At 43.6% G+C, this 18,103-nt stretch overlaps 1 protein-coding gene across 1 annotated transcript in view; it reads left to right on the top strand.

The window, feature by feature from the left end:
* Positions 1-18,103, top strand: part of Snx1 (sorting nexin 1) — a 45,102-nt gene that overhangs the window by 15,357 nt on the left and 11,642 nt on the right. The window contains exons 2-8 of the mRNA XM_004662534.3: positions 879-990; positions 2,880-3,007; positions 4,911-4,977; positions 9,378-9,421; positions 14,790-14,931; positions 17,342-17,420; positions 17,818-17,893. Of these exons, the coding sequence (XP_004662591.1) occupies positions 879-990; positions 2,880-3,007; positions 4,911-4,977; positions 9,378-9,421; positions 14,790-14,931; positions 17,342-17,420; positions 17,818-17,893 (648 nt within the window). The remainder of the gene's footprint in view (positions 1-878; positions 991-2,879; positions 3,008-4,910; positions 4,978-9,377; positions 9,422-14,789; positions 14,932-17,341; positions 17,421-17,817; positions 17,894-18,103) is intronic.

Consider the following 18,103-nt stretch of genomic DNA (forward strand, 5'->3'; position numbering starts at 1 on the left):
TACAAAGCCTCGATAAAGGCCATGGATTGACTGTATTCTCACTGTGTTGTGCTTATGAGGCCAAGCATGACTGGTTTTGATTCTGCATCCTGACATAGGGTAGGGCTGAAATTTTTGTCTATGTGAGTTAAAGATGAAAAAAATATATTATGGATAAAAAGAGATGTAAAGGGATATATCTTCCTTTCCCTATTGGATGAGTTAGTCATACCTATATAATCAGGTTTCAGTTGACAATTTAGCTTACATTACAGAGGAAACCAGGTTCAAAGCTTGAAGTCTGGACTCCAGTGTGATGTCCTAGTCAGCAGAATGTGCACCTTCAGCATCTAAAATAATAAAAGTCATCAACTGTGAACAGAAGTACACTTGGACAGATTCTTACAAAAATTACCAGGGTGTACACATAACCATATTTTTATCATGTGGTTTGGGGTATGGTTCTTCAGCAAGTTTATAGTTATAAGAATTAATGCCAAATTGTATGAACTTTAGCTCTGTGTGAGCTAAAATTTAGCAATAGTACTTGCATCTCTGTCAATCATTTGCCACTTCTTGAAATGGCTAACTAGTGCTTCTGTCTTCCTCTAACCTATGGAAGCAACCGAGGGAGGCATCAAAGCACTTTCTAGGTAGGGTGAGTTTGTTTACAATAGCTGTTTTATTTTATTTTATTTATTTATTTATTTATTTTGGTTTTTCAAAGTAGGGTCTCACTCTAGCCCAGGCTGACCTGGAATTCACTATGTAGTCTCAGGGTGGCCTCAAACGCACAGTGATCCTCCCGCCTCTGCCTCCCGAGTGCTATGATAAAAGGGGTGCACCACCACAACTGATATACAATAGCTGTTTTATTCAGAGCATCTCTTTGTTTTCAGAGTAAGCCCCAGTCTCCAAAGAAAACTGCGTCCCTTCTTCCCATCAACAATGGCTCCAAGGAAAATGGGATTCATGAGGAACAGGACCAAGAGCCACAGGATCTGTTTGCAGGCAAGTGTAGACAACTTAAAACTCAGAAACCTGCTAAACGGCCTTATTAAGTTGTGAGGTGAAGTCAAAACCAATAGACATGTATCTATACAACATATATATGGAGGAACATAAGTTAATTTAAGACACTATTATAGAAGGTTCCAAAAGATGTGAAATACACTCCCTGTCATCAAGATCCTTATGGGTTTAGGAAGTCCATCAAAAGTAGTCAATAAGATGGACATAGTGGTGCATGCCTATAATCCCAGCCCTTGGGGATAAATAAGATGTTTAAAACATTAAAAAAAAAAAAGAAGAAGAAGCCAGGCGTGGTGGCATAGGCCTTTAAGCTCAGCACTTGGGAGGCAGAGGTAGGAGGATCACCATGAGTTCTAGGCCACCCTGAGATTGCATAGTGAATTCCAGGTTAGCCTGAGCCAGAGTGAGGCCCTACCTCGAAAAAAAAACAAAAAGAAAAAACTGAACTAGTTAGGCTTAAAAGTTCTAGCTTCGTTGCTCCACATTGAAAGTGCATCCTTATTTGCATAAGAAATTTTAATGTCTAAAAATGGTACATAATGTTATTTTAAAGTCCTCTCTCTGGAACACTATGAGAACGAGTTGTTATGTCAGTTTTTCCTCTAGATAGATGAGAGCAGCCTTCCTTTTAAATATAAAAACGATGTTGATCAGAAAGATTTTTCATATATTACAAAACATAATTAGTGTGTGTGTATGATACATTCATGTGTATGTGCGCTGATGTGGTGCCACATGAGTCATCTGCCAGAAGAAACCATACAGGACCCCTCCACACTCACCTGCCTGTTCCCCTTGTGATGGAGTCTTGTACTGATTCTAGAGCTTACTGTTTGCCCCGGCAATTCTCCTGTCTCTGCTCCCCACAAGACTGGAGTTGCTGGCATAACAGACAAGTCCAGCTCAGATGTTTATGTGGGTTCTGGAGATTTGAACGTAGGCCATCCCAGACCCCTTCAGGCCTTCATGCTTGCTTAGGAAGCATGTGCCATCTCTCCAGCCCTATGAAACATAATTTTTATCTATGTTCATATCTATCTTTTGTTTTGTTTTGTCTTTTGAAGAAGGGTCTCTATGTAGTCTCAGGCTGGCCTCGAACTCAAAGCAATCCTCCTACCTCTGCCTCCTGAGTGCTGGGATTAAAGGCATGCGCCACCATGCCCAGCTGTGAACAATTCTTAAACTGTTAAAATAAGAATGCTGTTCTAGGATGCAGCAAACTCCCCTTTCCCAAATGTTCCACTGTATCTTTCCATTTTTCCTAATTTACATTTTTCTTGAGTCTTCCTTTGATGACATTTTGTGTCAGTGTGCTTGCCTATTCCATCATATTGTTTTGTAAAGCAGATAGCCAGTAACTTAATAAAAACTTATTCTTAGCTGGTCATGGGGTACACACCTTTAATCCTAGCACAGAGGTATGAGGATTGCTGTGAGTTTAAGGCCAGGTCAGCTTGGGCTAGAGTGAGACCCTGCCTTGAAAAACCAAAAAATAAAGGCATGTGCCAGCATGTCTGGCTTTGTGTGCTGTTTTAAAGGAATATTACCAAGAGTAAAAATAACTGCCATATTTATTTTAGCTGTGAGCATTTTATTTTTTGTTTGTTTGCTTTGTTTTTGCTGTATCCCTGGTTCTTGCTTAAATACTAAGTAGAAGATGGCCAAGTAGAACTGTTTGTAAAGGAAAGAGCTTGTGCTAAAAGAACACTCCCCTCTGTGTAAAAAGTACACTGCTCTTCCTTTTTTGTAATCAGAGTATCTACATATGGCATGCCTGCTCTTTTCCTGAGAGTCTCAGCCTGTAGAACTGACCTTCAGCCCTCAAAGACCCGTTATTGATACTCATTGTAAAATATCAACTGTTTTAGATGCCACAGTGGAACTATCCCTGGATAGCACACAGAATAATCAGAGGATGCTGCCGGCCAAAGCGTTTGTTTCTCATCCTCCACAGGAAGCTATGAATTCTCCTAAGCCCCAACCAAGCTATGAGGAGGTGAGAATTTGTCCTGTTGCTTGTTGCTTTTGAATTTTTAGGACTGGGTGCCACCAGTCTTAAGTTCAGTTGCATGTGAACCTTGAGAAAAATATTTAAAACTTCTGAAGGGGGCCTTTATGGTTAATGGACAGCCAGAATCCAATAAAGGACTCTTTCTTAGATAATATCTATTCCCTGGAAGACAGCATCAAGGCTTCCAGTGGTCACTAGTGATATTTATAGTCAGAGGCACCTATATTCAGGAATGTAGTCTCTCCTCACTTCTTTTCTTTTTGAGGTAGAGTCTCACTCTAGTTTGTCCTAGAATGCAGCAAACTCCCCTTTCCCAAATGTTACACTGTTTGTATATTTCCATTTTGCCTAGCTTACCTAGAACTCACTCTGTAGTACCAGAATGGCCTGGAACTCACTGCAGTCCTCCTACCTCTGCCTCCCTAGTGCTGGAATTAAAGGCATGTGACACCATGCCTGGCCTCCTCATTCCTTTCTTAGCTCAAGGGAGGCAAGACTTCCAAAATTCTGTAATTACACCACATTATCATCAAAATAAAGGTTTCTTTTCTTTTCTTTTTTAAGACAGAGAAAGAAGCAAAGAGAGGAAGAGAGAGAGAATGAGTGTGCTAGGGCCTCCAGCCACTGCAAGCAAACTCCAGATGCATGCGCCACCTTGTATATCTGGCTTACGTGGGTCCTGGGGAATGAAACCTGGGTCCTTTGGCTTTGCAGGCAAGCGCCTTAACCGCTAAGCCATCTCTCCAGCCCCCAAATAAGGTTTTAAAAGTGCACTCCTTGGGCTGGAGAGATGGCTTAGTGGCTAAGCGCTTGCCTGTCAAGCCTAAGGACCCTGGTTCGAGGCTCAATTCCCCAGGACCCACGTTAGCCAGATGCACAAGGGGCACACGTGTCTGGAGGTCCATTGCAGTGGCTAGAGGCCCTAGCATGCCCATTCTCTATCTATCTGCCTCTTTCTCTCTCTGTCTGTCACTCAAATAAATTAATTTTAAAAAAAAGTGCACTCCTTTAGCCGGGAATGGTGGTGCACACCTTTAATCATAGCACTTGGGAGGAGGAGGATCACTGAGAGTTCAAGGCCACCCTGAGACTACAGAGTGAATTCCAGGTCAGCCTGAGCTAGAATGAGACCCTACCTCAAAAAAAGGAGGCTGAGGCAGGAAGATTGCTGTGAATTTGAGGCCAGCCTGGCTACAGGGTGAATTATAGGTCAGACTGGGTTAGAGTGAGGCCTTATTTATATACATACATACATGCATACATACCTCAGATCCAGGCATTGTGGCACAGGCCTTTAATCCTAGCACATGGTAGGCAGAGGTAGGAGGACTGTCATGAGTTGAAGGCCATCGAGGAAGACCTTACCTCGGAAAAAATAACAAAACAGGCATGGCGGCATATGCCTTTAATCCCCATCCCTCAGGAGGCAGAGGTAGGAGGATCACTGAGTTAGAGGCCAGCTGGAGAGTGAGAACTTACCTGGGGGAAAAAAAGAAAAGAAAAGAAAGGAATCACAAGATTTTTGTTGTTATTGTTTTGTTATTTGTTTTTCAAGGTAGGGTCTCACTCTAGCCCAAGCTGACCTGGAGTTCACTGTGAGTCTCCAGGTGATCCTCCTACCTGTGCCTCCTGAATACTGGGATTAAAGGCACATACCACCAAACCTGGCAAATCACAAGATTTTAAGGGCAGAAGTGACAAAGATCTGTGAACCTGGCTCCCAACATAAATGTGGGATTGGTTCACTGCAGTGACTGGGAGTGGGCAGAGTGGAGCATGGACATGTGGAAGGGCCCGTCTTGCTTTACTACATTAATGTAAAGTGAATGCAGAAGGAAGTCTGTGGCCCTTTTGTACTAACTCACATGCTTTACCTTTTCTGTAAAAGCTAGAGGAGGAAGAGCAGGAGGACCACTTTGATTTGACAGTAGGTATTACGGATCCTGAAAAGATAGGTAAGTGTCCTTAGGCGTCCTTGTGATATAAGTTGGGGCTGTGGGCAGCTGATCTGAAAATGATACTCCCAGAGTTGAACCAGCCAATGGGAATGGAAGTATGCGTCAGCATCTCTCCTGTAAAAGTATACCCCAACTATGCCTCTAAGACCAGAGATAGCAACTATCCAGGACTTAGGTTTGGCTTTAGGAAGAAAGACCAGAGACCTGAGTTAAAAGTAGAACCCTTTTTAAAAACCCACAGAAGGGGGCTGGGGAGATGGCTCAGTGGTTAAAAGCACTTGCTTGCAAAGCCTGCTGGCCCTGGTTCAGTTCCCCAGCCACCCACATAAAGTTGGAAGGGCATTTGTTTGTAGCAGTAAGAGATCCTCGCACATGCATGTGCGCGCACACACACACACAGAGACAAATAAATAAAATAAAAAATTGAAACAGGGAAGCCAGGTGTGGTGGCGCACACCTTTAATCCCAGCACTCAGGAGGCAGTGGTAGGAGAACTGTTGTGAGGTTGAGGCCATCCTGAGACTACATAGTAAATCCCAGGTCAGTCTGGACTACAGTGAAACCCTACCTTGAAAAACAAAAACAAAAAACACAAAAGAGAAAACTGGGTGCAGTTTATGTCTATAACCCTAGCATTTTGGGACGGAGGTAGGATGACTGCACAAGTTCAAGGTTGGTCTGGGCTACAGGGTCTCAGGCCAGGAAGGACTACAAAATTAGACTCTGTCTCAGAAACAAAACAAAACACAAAACCCTGGAGAGACAGAGTCTCTGAATATTTTCAAGGCCAGGAGACTGAAATCACAGCATTGGTAGGACCATTCTCCTGAAGGCACAGGGAAAGGACTGTCCCATGCCTCCCTTCTGCCTCCTCACGTGCTCCTTGGCTGGGAGCTGCAGCCTCACAATCTCTGCCTTGACTGTCAGGAGGTGTTCTTCCTACGTATCTTTGCTCCACATCCTCGTGAAGGTTTATCTTGTTATCTGAGTTTTTCTATTTTATTATTTATTTCTTTGAGACAGAGAGAAGCAGAGGGAAGGAGGAAGGGAGAGAGAGAGAGAGAGAATGGGTGCATCAGGGCCTCCAGCCACTGCAAATGAATTCCAGATGCATGCGCCCCCTTGTGCATCTGGCTTTCCTGGGTCCTGGGGAATTGAACCTGGGTCCTTTGGCTTTGCAGGCAAGTGCACTAACCACTAAGCCATTTCTCCAGCTCTGAGTTTCTGTATTTTAATAAGGATATCAGTTACACTGAATAACACCTATCCTAATGTCCTCATTTTAACTTGATTTTATCTTTGAAGACCATATTTCCAAATAATTCACATTCTGAAACACTGAGAGCACTTTGAACATACCTACTCAAGGGGACACACTTCACTCAGAAAGAGTAATTTAAATATCTCATGGGTCATATTTATCTGAATACCAATTGCTTTTAGCACTAAGCTTTCATTTCCTTGTATGATATTTTCTGGATTCTTAGTCATGTTGATGCCAGGAGACCAGTTAATTAAAATGTTTTCCTCTTTTTTAGGGTCTGATCTTTATAAGAACATGTTACAAATTCTGGTTTTGTACGCTGTTTATTCAGCACATGCTTCTCATTCCAGCACACAGCTAAATCAAACGGAATTGTATATCCACCTATCTTTTAAGACCATTGAGCTGGGCTGATGCTCAGTAGATAGAGTGCAGGCCGTACAAGTGTGAGGAGTGGAGTTCAGTCCCCAAACCCACAAGCACAGATATAAGTGCAAACATCTCCAACCCTATGGCTACCTATGAGCTGGAGTCAGGAGAAGCCATAGCAGCTCATAGGCCAGCTAACGGGGCATACACAGCAGGAAATAACAAGGGAGCTTGCTGCAAACAAGGTGGAAGGTGAGGATTGGCACCCATTATCTCCACATCTGTGCTGACATAAGCACACCTCCATTCGCGCACATCACACACATGTGCACACAAAAGATACTTGAGCCAGGCATGGTGGTGCACACCTTTAATCCCAGCATTAGGGAGGCACTGTGAATTCAAGGCTACCCTGAGACTACAGAGTGAATTCCAGGTCAGCTTGGGCTAGAGCGAAACCCTACCTTCAGAAACCAAAATAAATAAGACTCTTGTATGATTAGCCCATTTTCAGATCTTATGTAGAGACGTAAGTGCACGTCTCTGTGAAGAGTGTGTCTTCACACACGCGCCTTCAGGGAGAGCGCATAGGACCTGCAAAACCCCAGAGACCCTACTCCGCCGTGTGCTGTGTACACGTGCACCTAATGTTTGCTGAGTTGTAGGCATGAAGGTATGGGATTGATCCAGGCATGGTGGAGCACATCTTTAATCCCAGCTCGTAGGAGGTAGAAGTAGGTGGATCACTGTGAGTTCAAGACCACCTGGAAACTACATAGTGAATTAAAGGTCAGCCTGGGTTAGAGAGTGAGACCCTACCTTGGAAAAAAAAAAAAAAGTTATGGGATTGAATGTAATATACTACAGTGGCTGAGATTTTGAGTACTATAAAGTTAATTTAGATTTTTTTTCCAGTTTTTCAAGGTAGTGTCTCACTCTAGCTCAGGATGGCCTGAAATTCACTATGTAGTCACAGGGTGTCCTCAAACTTATAGTTGATCCTCCTACCTCTGCCTCCCAAGTGCTGGCATTAAAGGTGTGCACCACCATGCCTGGCAAATTTAGATTTATTTATATTTATTTTATTTATTTATTTAAGAGTGACAGAGAAAGAGGCAGATAGAGAGAGGATGGATGTGCCAGGGCTTCCAGCCACTGCAAACAAACTCCAGACGCATGTGACCCCTAGTGCAGCTGGCTAATGTGGTTCCTGGGGAATTGAGCCTCAAACTGGGGTCCTTAGGCTTCACAGGCAAGCGCTTAACCACTAAGCCATCTCTCCAGCCCAAATTGAGATTTTTTTAAATCAAGGGTAAATAGCCTTCGTAATATAGTGTAAGAGGTTTAGAAGAGAACTAAAGGTAATCTGTAAAAAGTAATTTCAACAGCTTAGCTCATAATTTTTGTTTCACACATACCCTTTTGGTAGGGTTAGGAGAGGGGGAACTGGCCTGCCTTCTATTTCTATATAATTCCCAGCTTCTCTGCAGTCTTTCTGAAGGTGAGTTGCAGTATGCGATGCTGGTCCCGTACTGCCCCTTATCGCCCAGCCTCTCTTACTTGTTGACTTAGACTTTGCTATTTGGTGTGAGGAGAACTCAAGGGCAAAGGAGGAGAGAAACAAACCAGCCCCACTCCATGTCCCGCACTGGAGCTGCGTCTGTCTGGTGTGTCTTCTCAGTGCTCGGGAGTCAATGGCGCCTTTCTCTCCCTAAGTGGTCTAGGCCAGAACACTACCACAGAGAAAAACAGTTGCTTGAATCCCAGATTATCTAACAGTCAAAGGCTTTTTCATAAAAATAATTCCTCCAGGAAAGAGAGATTTGTGTGACATCAGGCAGCCCAAATATCTTCCTGCCAGGCCCTTTGCTCTGGGTGAACATGCCAGATCAGAGAGGTCAGTGTCCGCCAGCCCCGGGCTGGGGGTGGGGGCGGGGGTGGGCATGGTGATATTTCTGAAAGAGCAAATGAGCCCAGAGCTAGCCTAGGGTAGAACTGCTTGTTTCCTTTTACATCAGTTGCTTCCTTCTCCTCCTGCTTTATACAGCGAGAGAATTGTTTGGTTTCGGACAGATGTGTGTAACCAACCCAAATATTGGCATGGTAACAACCAATGAATTGTCAGTAGCTAGTGCTGCTTTGTGGCGGGTATAAATGGAGCCTGACTTTGGGGACTGACTCTCTTGTCTAATCAAACTGGGGCCCAGCCAGCATCTGTGGGGGTATATGCACCACATAGGCTCCAAGGCAAAGTCGGAACAGGATTTTTAGACTGCATATAAAGCTTAGAATGAAAGAAGCCCTTCCAGTATAGGGTATCCTGTGATCCTTGGTTAAATATTACTGGAGAAGGAGTGCTCAGCACTGAAACTTCTCTATCACACCTTCCAAAGCTCAGGGTCCATTGCAGAAGAGGTGGCAGAAAGGATGTAAGAGCCAAAGGAAGGGTAGGACTCTTTACAATGTGCTCCCCCAGACATAAAATGGCCTGGATATCCATGACCTCACAGTGCCCGACACTACCTACACAAGAGCATCATGATAAGAGGAAAGAGGATGACATGAAAGTAAAAGAGACTGCGAGAGGGAGGGAATATGATGGGGAGAGTAGAGTTGTAAAGGGGAAAGTGGGGAGGGTTAATTATCATGGCTTATTGTCTATAATTATAGAAGTTGTAAACAATAAAAAGTAATTTTTTTTTTAAGTTATTGGATTGCTTTGGTTAGGAGAATAATCCTCGCCTGCGTTCTTGTTCTCTCACAGGGGATGGTATGAATGCCTATGTTGCCTACAAAGTCACAACTCAGGTGAGTCCTACTAGCCTGCTGGTGACTACCTCAGTAGACCTGAATGCTCATCATTTAGATTATTTCTGGCTACCTTCTGGTTTCTGATTTATTTATTCATGAGAAAGGGAGAGAGAGAAAGTGTGTTGGTGGGGGGGTGCCAGGGCCTCTTGCCAGTGCAGATGAAAAGATGTATGTGCCACTTTGTGCATCAGGCTTTACGTGGGTACTGGGAACTGAACCTCGGCCAGTAGGCTTTGCAAACAAGCACCTTTAACTGCTGAGCCATCAACCAAGCCCCCTTTTCTGGTTTCTTTTATAACATTTTTCTTCTTACTTAGTGATGTAGCAAATCTAAGTAGTTCTGGTATTTTGGTGGGGTTGAGGGGTTTCGAGGTAGGGTTTCACTCTAGCTCAGGCTGACCTGGAATTCACTCTGTATTCTCAGAGTGGCCTCAAACTCATGGCAATCCCCCAACCTCGGCCTTCCGGTTGCTGGTGGTAATCTTACCTAGGTACATTGCAGTGGGCCTCATCAGTATTCTTCTAGAAAGCTAGCACTTAAGTGTGAAACTTGGCAAGTTTTAAGATGTTCACTGTCTCTGATTTTGCCCTGTTCCCCTTAGGAGCTATGTACCTGCAGCTAGCTTGGTAGAGAGCCTCAAGTAAAGACTAATTCTCACTGGGCGTGGTGGCGCACACCTTTAATCCTAGCACTTGGGAGGCCAAGGTAGGAGGGTCACCATGAGTTCCAGGCCACCCTGAGACTACAGAGTGAATCCCTGGTCAGTCTGGGCTAGAGAGGAAACCCTACCTTGAAAAATAAGGAAAAAAAGAATTCTCTGAAAATTCTCAGTTCTAGGCTGAACATAGTGTTTCAACAACTGAACTTCCCACACTAGGGAGGTGGAGGCAGGAGGATTATGATTTTGAGGATCCTCCTGGTATACTTAGTGAGACCTGTCTCCAGAAACAATAGCTATGTATATGAAACCTTAGAACTGAGTTTTTTTTTTAAGAGGGTGTAGCTAGGGAGGTGGTTAAGAGACAAGCTCTTCCTATGTAGCACAGGGTGACCTTAAACTTGAGACCTGCTTGCCTCAGCCTGATGAATGCCATTATGACAGGTGTGTACTACTACATCTGGCAGAGTGTGCGCACATATGTGTGTGCATGTTTGTGTGTGTGTGTCACAGTTTCTCACCATGTAGCCCAGGCTGTCCTTGAACTCATGATCCTTTGCCTTACTCTCCCAAGTGCTACATCTAAGACATTTGCCACTATACTTGGCTTTTGATTTGTTTGTGTGTTTATTTTGTTTTCCGAGGTAGGGTGTTTCTCTAGCCCAGGCTGGCCTGAAAAGCACAATCCTCTTACCTCTGCCTCACAAGTGCTGGTATTAAAGGTGTTAGCCACCACATGTGACCTACACTTAGCTTTTGTTTGGCGGGGAGGGCGTTCAAGGTAGGGATGCACTCTAACCTAGGATCACCTGGAATTCACTATGTAGTCTCAGGCAGGCCTGGAACTCATGGTGATCCTCCTACCTCAGCCTCCTGTGTACTGGGATTAAAGATTTACACCACCACACCCGGCTTACACTGGCTTTTTTTTTTTTTCCCAAGGTAGAGTCTCACTGTGGTCCAGGCTGACCTGGAATTCACTATGTAGTCTCAGGGTATCCTTGAACTCACTGCTATCCTCCTACCTCTGCCTCCCTAGTGTGGGGATTAAAGGCGTGCACACCACGCCTGGCTTTACACTTGGCTTTTTTTAAAAAAAATATTTTATTTATTTATGAGAGAAAAAGAGACAGAGAGAGAGAAAAAGGGAATGGGCACGCCAGGGCCTCTAGCCACTGCATATGAACTCCAAACACATGTGCCCCCTGTGCATCTGGCTTACGTGGGTCCTGGGGAATTGAACCCAGGTCCTTATGCTTCACAGGCAAATGCTGTAACTGCTAAGCAGTTTCCCCAGTCCTACACTTGGCTTTTTAAAAAAACACTTTTTATAACCTTTTGCCAACCTCAAGTCTGGTTCTTTTTTTAAGATATAATTTTAGCCAGGCATGGTGGTGCATGCCTTTAATTCCAGCACTTGGGAAGTGAGGTAGGAGGATTGCTGTAAGTTTGAAGGCAGCCTGAGACTACATAGTGAGAACTAGATCAGTCTGGGCTAGAGCAAGACCCTACCTTGACAAACCATAAAATAAATAAATAAAATATAATTTTAAGCCAGGCATGGTGGCACATGCCTTTAATCCCAACACTAGGGTGGCTGAGGTAGGACTGCTGTCAGTTCAAGGCCAGCCTGGAGGTACAGAGTTCCAAGTCAGCTTAGGCTACAGTGAGACACTACTTCGAAAAAAGCAACAAAAGTTTTAATGTATTCAAAACTTACATAATGTTATGCACAAGTTATGAAACTAATAAAACTTAACTCTGCACCTATCACCAGTTTTTTTCTAATTTTTTTGGTATTATTTATTTGAGAGTGACAGACAGAGAAGGAGACAGAGAGAGAGAGAGAGAGAATGGGCACACCAGGGCCTCCAGCCTCTGCAAACGAACTCCAGATACGTGTGCCCCCATGCATCTGGCTAATGTGGGGAATCAAGCCTCGAACCAGGGTCTTCATAGGCAAGCACTTAACCAAGCCATCTCTCCAGCTCCCCTATCACCAGTTTTTTAAATTTGTTTGTTTGTTTGTTTGTTTGTTTGTTTGTTTGTTTGTTTGAAAGAGAAAGAGGCAGATAGAGAATGGGCATGCTGGGGCCTCTAGCCACTGCAAATGAACTCCAGATGCATGCACCACCATGTGCATCTGACTTTACATAGGTACTGGGGAATTGAACCTGGGTTCTTTGGCTTTGCCAGCAAGTGCTTTAAGCACTAAGCCATCTCTCCAGCCCACGTATCATTAGTTTTAAGATGAGTATCATTGGTTCCATTGTCTCCATCTCCCCATTTTTTTTTTTTTTTTGCATTTTTAAAATTAGTTTTCTATTCAGCAAATACAGGCAGTTTGGTACCATTATTAGGCTCATCTGTGACCTACCCCCTCCCCATTGGCCTCTCCTTGTTGAGGTATATGGGTCATGCATTGTGGAGTTAGCCCACAGTTATTGGTACAATAAATGTCTCTGCATATCTTGACCCAACATGTGGCTCTGACATTCTTTCCGCCCCCTCTTCTGCAAAATTTCCCTGAGCCATGTTGGGCTCATTTTTGGTCTGCTTCAGTGCTGAGGTGTTGGGGGCCTCTGCGGCTCTGGCTTTCTGATTTGGTAGGAGTTGGTTTTTCTCTGTGTTGGTCTCCTTCCCCCTTGTGCTGGTATCCGGTTCATCAGGAAAACAGCACCCTTGCTTGTTTTGCCAATTTTCCTTAGTTTCAGCCTGGGTCCTTTTGAGGTATGATGGGGTGGCTCTTTCCTTAGGATCTGCATCTTTCTTTCTTTCCCCAGGATTTGCAGCACAGCTAGGCGGTCACCATCTTGGCTGGAAGTCTCCCTGTTTTTTTTTTGTTTTGTTTTGTTTTTTCAAGGTAGGGCCCCACTAGCTCAGGCTGACCTGGAATGCAGTCTGTAGTCTTAGGCTAGCCTTGAACTCACAGTGATCCTGCTACCTCTGCCTACCAAGTGCTGGGATTAAAGGTGTGCACCCCCACGCCCAGCTCACCATCTCCCTGTTTGTCCTTGTCATATCCAGGACTTCATACCTTAGAATAATCTGAATAATCTCATTTTCTGTATATAAAATCTTTACATTTTTATTTGTAAGTAATACACGATTTTGGTTTTGAGAATATCATCATGCTGAAAATAGTGCTTTATTTGAGGCAGGGTCTCATTCTATCTCAGTTTGACCAGAAACTCACTCTGCAGCCCCAGGAAGGCTCTGAATTTACAGGAGTCCTACTTCAGCCTCCTGAGTGCTAGGACTCAAGGCATGTATCACCACTCCTGGCTTCAAAATAGTGCTTCCTTACTTAGATTGCTGGGCATAACTATAGTTAGTTCATTATAGAGAATTCATCTGTTTTCCTATTGTGAAACATGTTTCTAAATTTTTTTTCCTGTAGCAAACCCATAAAAGTGTTTCTGTCTAGGAAATAATCAGGAGTCGTTCCCCTGGTCACAGGCACTGCAAATACTGATTCAGAAATGCAAACTGAGCAGGAGTGGGGGCACACATCTCTAAGCCCAGCACTCAGAGGCCAAGGTAGAGTCGCTGTGAGTTCAAGGCCAGCCTAAGATGACATAGTGAATTCCAGGTCAGACTGGGCTAGAGTGCAACCCTGCCTCCAAAGCAAAACAAAATAAAACGAATGCAAACTATTTTTAAGTATTTATACCAATTTTCTTCCCATTAACAGTATACAAATGTTCCACCCAGATTCATGTTCTTGCCAGTAATTGGTGAGGCCAACCTCCTTAAATGTTGCCAATTTGGTGAATATAAGGTGCTCTCTCATGGTGCAGACCTTGCCCCCCCCCCCTTTTTTCCACTAGAAGACTGCTTTGTGGGGCTAGGGAGATGGCTCAGTTGTTAAAGGCACTTGCTTGCAAGCCTGCTGACCAGAGTTCAGATCCCCAGCCCCCACATAAAATCAGACACAACGTGGTACATGCATTTGTAATTGAAATGCATCTCTGGCAGTAGGAGATGGAGTCAGGAGAATCCTAAAGCTTGTGGACCAGCTGGTCTGCCCTTCCCAGTGGTACACAACAAGAGAGATCTGTCTCAAGGTCAGTGAAGAGGACGAACACCCAAGGTTGCCTTCTGACCACACATGTACTTTAGCACGTGTGTGCATGCACACACACATGCACACACACACACACACTTCCCTGTATATTTACCTATTGGCTTGTCTCTGAGTTCTAGAACTCACACTTCAAAGGTTAGTTACTGTCTACAGCTTTGGCATTTCACTGATTACCCCCTTGGCACTCTTTAGTACATCTTGTTTTATTTTGCTTTAAATTCATTAGCTAATTACCCTTAGATAAGTCAATAAAGGGTGAGTTGGCTACAGGTGACCTTATAATTATAGCTTTAAAGTAGAATTCAACATTTGTTCACTTACAGCAAGTGTTAGTAACCTAGGAATGAAACTGTTTTGAGTGTAACTGGCTACCTATATAATTGTATATATTTGGTTTTATGCATTTAAAAATCACTTTTCTGAGTAAGGCATCTTAGGCTCCTAAACTGCCAAAGGAGGATTAAGCTAAAAAAAGAAAAAATTAAGTGTCTGTCTTCACAAGTTAGTTGCCAAGTGGCTGAAGGGCAGGAATCTGGGAAATAGAGGCTTTGACATCAGCTTTCAAGATACTCAACCCAGCTTTGGACTGAAATCACCTTGTGTTTTTTCCATTCCAAAGACGAGTTTACCAATGTTCCGAAGTAAACAGTTTGCAGTGAAAAGAAGATTTAGTGACTTTTTGGGTCTTTATGAGAAGCTTTCAGAGAAACACTCTCAGAATGGCTTCATTGTCCCTCCTCCACCTGAGAAGAGCCTAATAGGTAAGCCTGTGGCCTTGACTTCTGCTTGAGCTCTTTCCTTTGCATTCTTTCCAGGTAATATGCTTCCTGAGTCATATAGGAGACCCTCTCTGTAGCAGTAGTCCTGTAGGCTAGAGAAATAGCCAGCCTATGTTCACACGTTACTTTTCTTTGGGTGTCACAGGGGCTCTGGTTTTAGCCTCCAGTTTTTGTTTCCTTTTAAGACAGAGCCTCACCATCCAGGTTGGCTTCAAACTCAGGATATAGCTCAAGATGGCTTCCACTTCTTGGTCATCTTGCCTTGACTCCTAAGTACTAGGCTTACAGGTATGCATTATCACACTTGACAAAGAAATTATCTTCTTGCTTGCTTGTTTTGTGGTGCTGGGCTTAGAATCCAGGGCCTCATGCATATTAGGCAAGCACTGTACCACTAAACAACACTCACAGCCCACTAAGACTCCCATTAAGATGTGGCTCATGGGCTGGATAGATGGATCAGTGGCTAGATGTGCTTGCTTGCAAAGCCTGATGGCCTGGGTTCAATTCCCCAGTACCCACATAAAGCCAGGTAATCAAAGTGGTGCATATATCTGAAGTTCATTTTAGTGGCAGGAGACTTTGGAGTGCCCACACTGATTCTATCTGCCTCTTGTGCTCTCTTTCTCTTTCCCTAATAAATAAAATTAAAAAAAAAAATTAAATATGGCTCACAGGCTGGAGAGGTGGCTTAGCAGTTAAGGCATTTACCAGCAAAGCCAAAGGACTCAGGTTCGACTCTCCAGGACCCAATTAAGGCAGATGCACAAGGTGGCACATGTATCTGGAGTTCATTTGTAGTGGCTGGAGGCCCTTACACACCTATTCTCTATCTCTCTGCTTCTCACCCTCTTAAATAAATAAATATGTTTTATACATGTGGCTCTTGCCTTTAATCACAGCACTTAGGAAGTTGAGGTAGGAGGATCACCTTGAGTTCAAGACCAGCCTGGGCTACAGAATGAGTTCCAAGTCAGCCTGGGCTAGAGTGAGTAGAGTGAGACCTTGCCTCAAAAAAAAAAAAAAAAAAAAGCCAGGCCTAGTGCACTCGGGAGGCAGAGGCAGTAGGATCAGGAGTCTAGGGCCACCCTGAGACTCCATAGTGAATTCCAGGTCTGCCTGGGCTACAGTGAGACACTACCTTAACAAACCAAAGTAAAAAAAAAAATCTTAGCCAGGTATGGTGGTGCACGCCTTGAATCCCAGCACTCGGGAGGCAGAGGTAGGAGGATTACCATGAGTTTGAGGCCACCCTGAGACTACATAGTTAATTCCAGGTCAGCCTGGGCTACAGTGAGACCCTACCTTGAAAAAGAAAAAAAAAAAGAACTTGAGCTGGACGAATGGTTTAATGGTTAAGATGCTTGCCCACAAAACCAAAGGACCCAGGTTCAATTCCCTAGGACCCACATAAGCCAGTTGCACAAGGTGGTGCATGAGTCTAGAGTCGATTTGCAGTGGCTGAAGGCCCTGATGTGCCCATTCTCTCTCTCTCTCTCTCTCCCCACTTCCCTTCCTCCCCCTTTCTCTCTCAAGTAAATAAATTTTGAAAAGTTAAAAAAAAATCTCCCCTTATAGTCTTAAATGATTGTTCTTCCCTCCATATTGAAATTGGTTTGGAGACCAGAAGAGGAACATTTCTGTTGCTATCACTAAGGGATTATTAGTCTATACTCAGAATCTCATGGTCTCCTTGTTTTCTTCTCTTTGAAAAATTGTATGAGCCAGGTGTGGTAGCTCACATCTTTAATCCCAGCACTTGGGAGGCAGAAGTAGGAGGGTTACCATGAGTTCAAGGCCAACCTGAGACTACATAGTAAGTTCCAGGTCAGCCTGGACTACAGTGAGCCCCTACCTCAAAAAAAAAAAAAAGAAAGAAAGAAAAAGAAAAAAAGTATGTCAGGCATAGTGGCTCACACCTTTAATCTACCACCTGAGATATTGAGTTAGGAGAATTATCTTGAGTTCCAGGTTAGCCTAGGCTAGAGTGAGATCCTGTCTTAAAGAACCTAGAAAAAAGAAAAAGAGGAAAGGAAATGTATACTCTGCCAATCCCAGATGATTTCAGCACTGGAGACTAGTTGTAAAGAAAGGGAAAAAGACTCGTGTGAAGAACCTTTTGTTCATGCCTGCTCTGCTCTTGTCATAGAGTTGTGTAGAGCTGTCCCTGCTGTCTTTCCTCCACTTAAAAAAACATGAACAGGACCACATGCCTTTAGTCTCAGCACTGAGGAGGTTGAGGTATGAGGAGCATCATGAGTTCAAGGACAGCCTGGGCTAGAGTGAGACTCCGCCTTGAAAAAAATTAAGAATGAATCGTAAAATAAAAATATTTTTAAAATAGATATTTTTCATGATTTCTGCTTATTTTGTTCATTAAATTCTATTCTAGGAATGACAAAAGTGAAAGTGGGAAAAGAAGATTCTTCATCTGCAGAATTTCTCGAAAAACGGAGGGCTGCTCTAGAAAGGTACGTGCCTGTTCTTGAGTAACTCAAGAACAGGAAAGAAGCAGAAACTGAGGTCTCACTGTGAGATGTTTGCTTAACTGAATTAGGGAGTCTTCCCTCCATCACCTCTTTTCCTAAGTCTTGTACCTTCCTACTTGAGTTACATAGGCCATCTTGTTTTCACCTCCATCCTGAGGGAGCTGTCATAGTTTCTTGATTGGACAGTCTAAATGAATGGTTCTGAGGTCTCTTTCTGACCAGTTAGTTTTCTGTCTTTTGGAACTGTGAAGAACATGAACTTGAGTAGCCACAGGCCTGGCATACCTGGCAACACTGTTTATACCAAAAGCCTTCAGATAATAACTATCCTTTAGGCACCCTCAGAGGGTTAACCAGATGATAACTCTTTATCCCTTAGGTACCTTCAGAGGGTTGTAAATCATCCTACCATGTTACAGGACCCAGATGTCAGGGAGTTTTTGGAAAAAGAAGAGGTTAGTATTGTACAAAACTGAATTTCATAATTTATATCCAGTCCTAGGAAAATGAAACTTGTTCATTCAGCAAATATTTGAATACTTAATTAGCTACTGTCAGTCATTATCCTAGTTTTGTATGAATCACTCAAGGGGGCCAAGTATTTGTCACCATTTGAAATAAAAGTATTTCTCCCTATATTCAAGACAACTGCCAATAAAGGTCCA

This window comes from Jaculus jaculus, chromosome 10, assembly GCF_020740685.1.
Source record: "Jaculus jaculus isolate mJacJac1 chromosome 10, mJacJac1.mat.Y.cur, whole genome shotgun sequence".
NCBI classification, from domain to species: Eukaryota; Metazoa; Chordata; class Mammalia; order Rodentia; family Dipodidae; genus Jaculus; species Jaculus jaculus.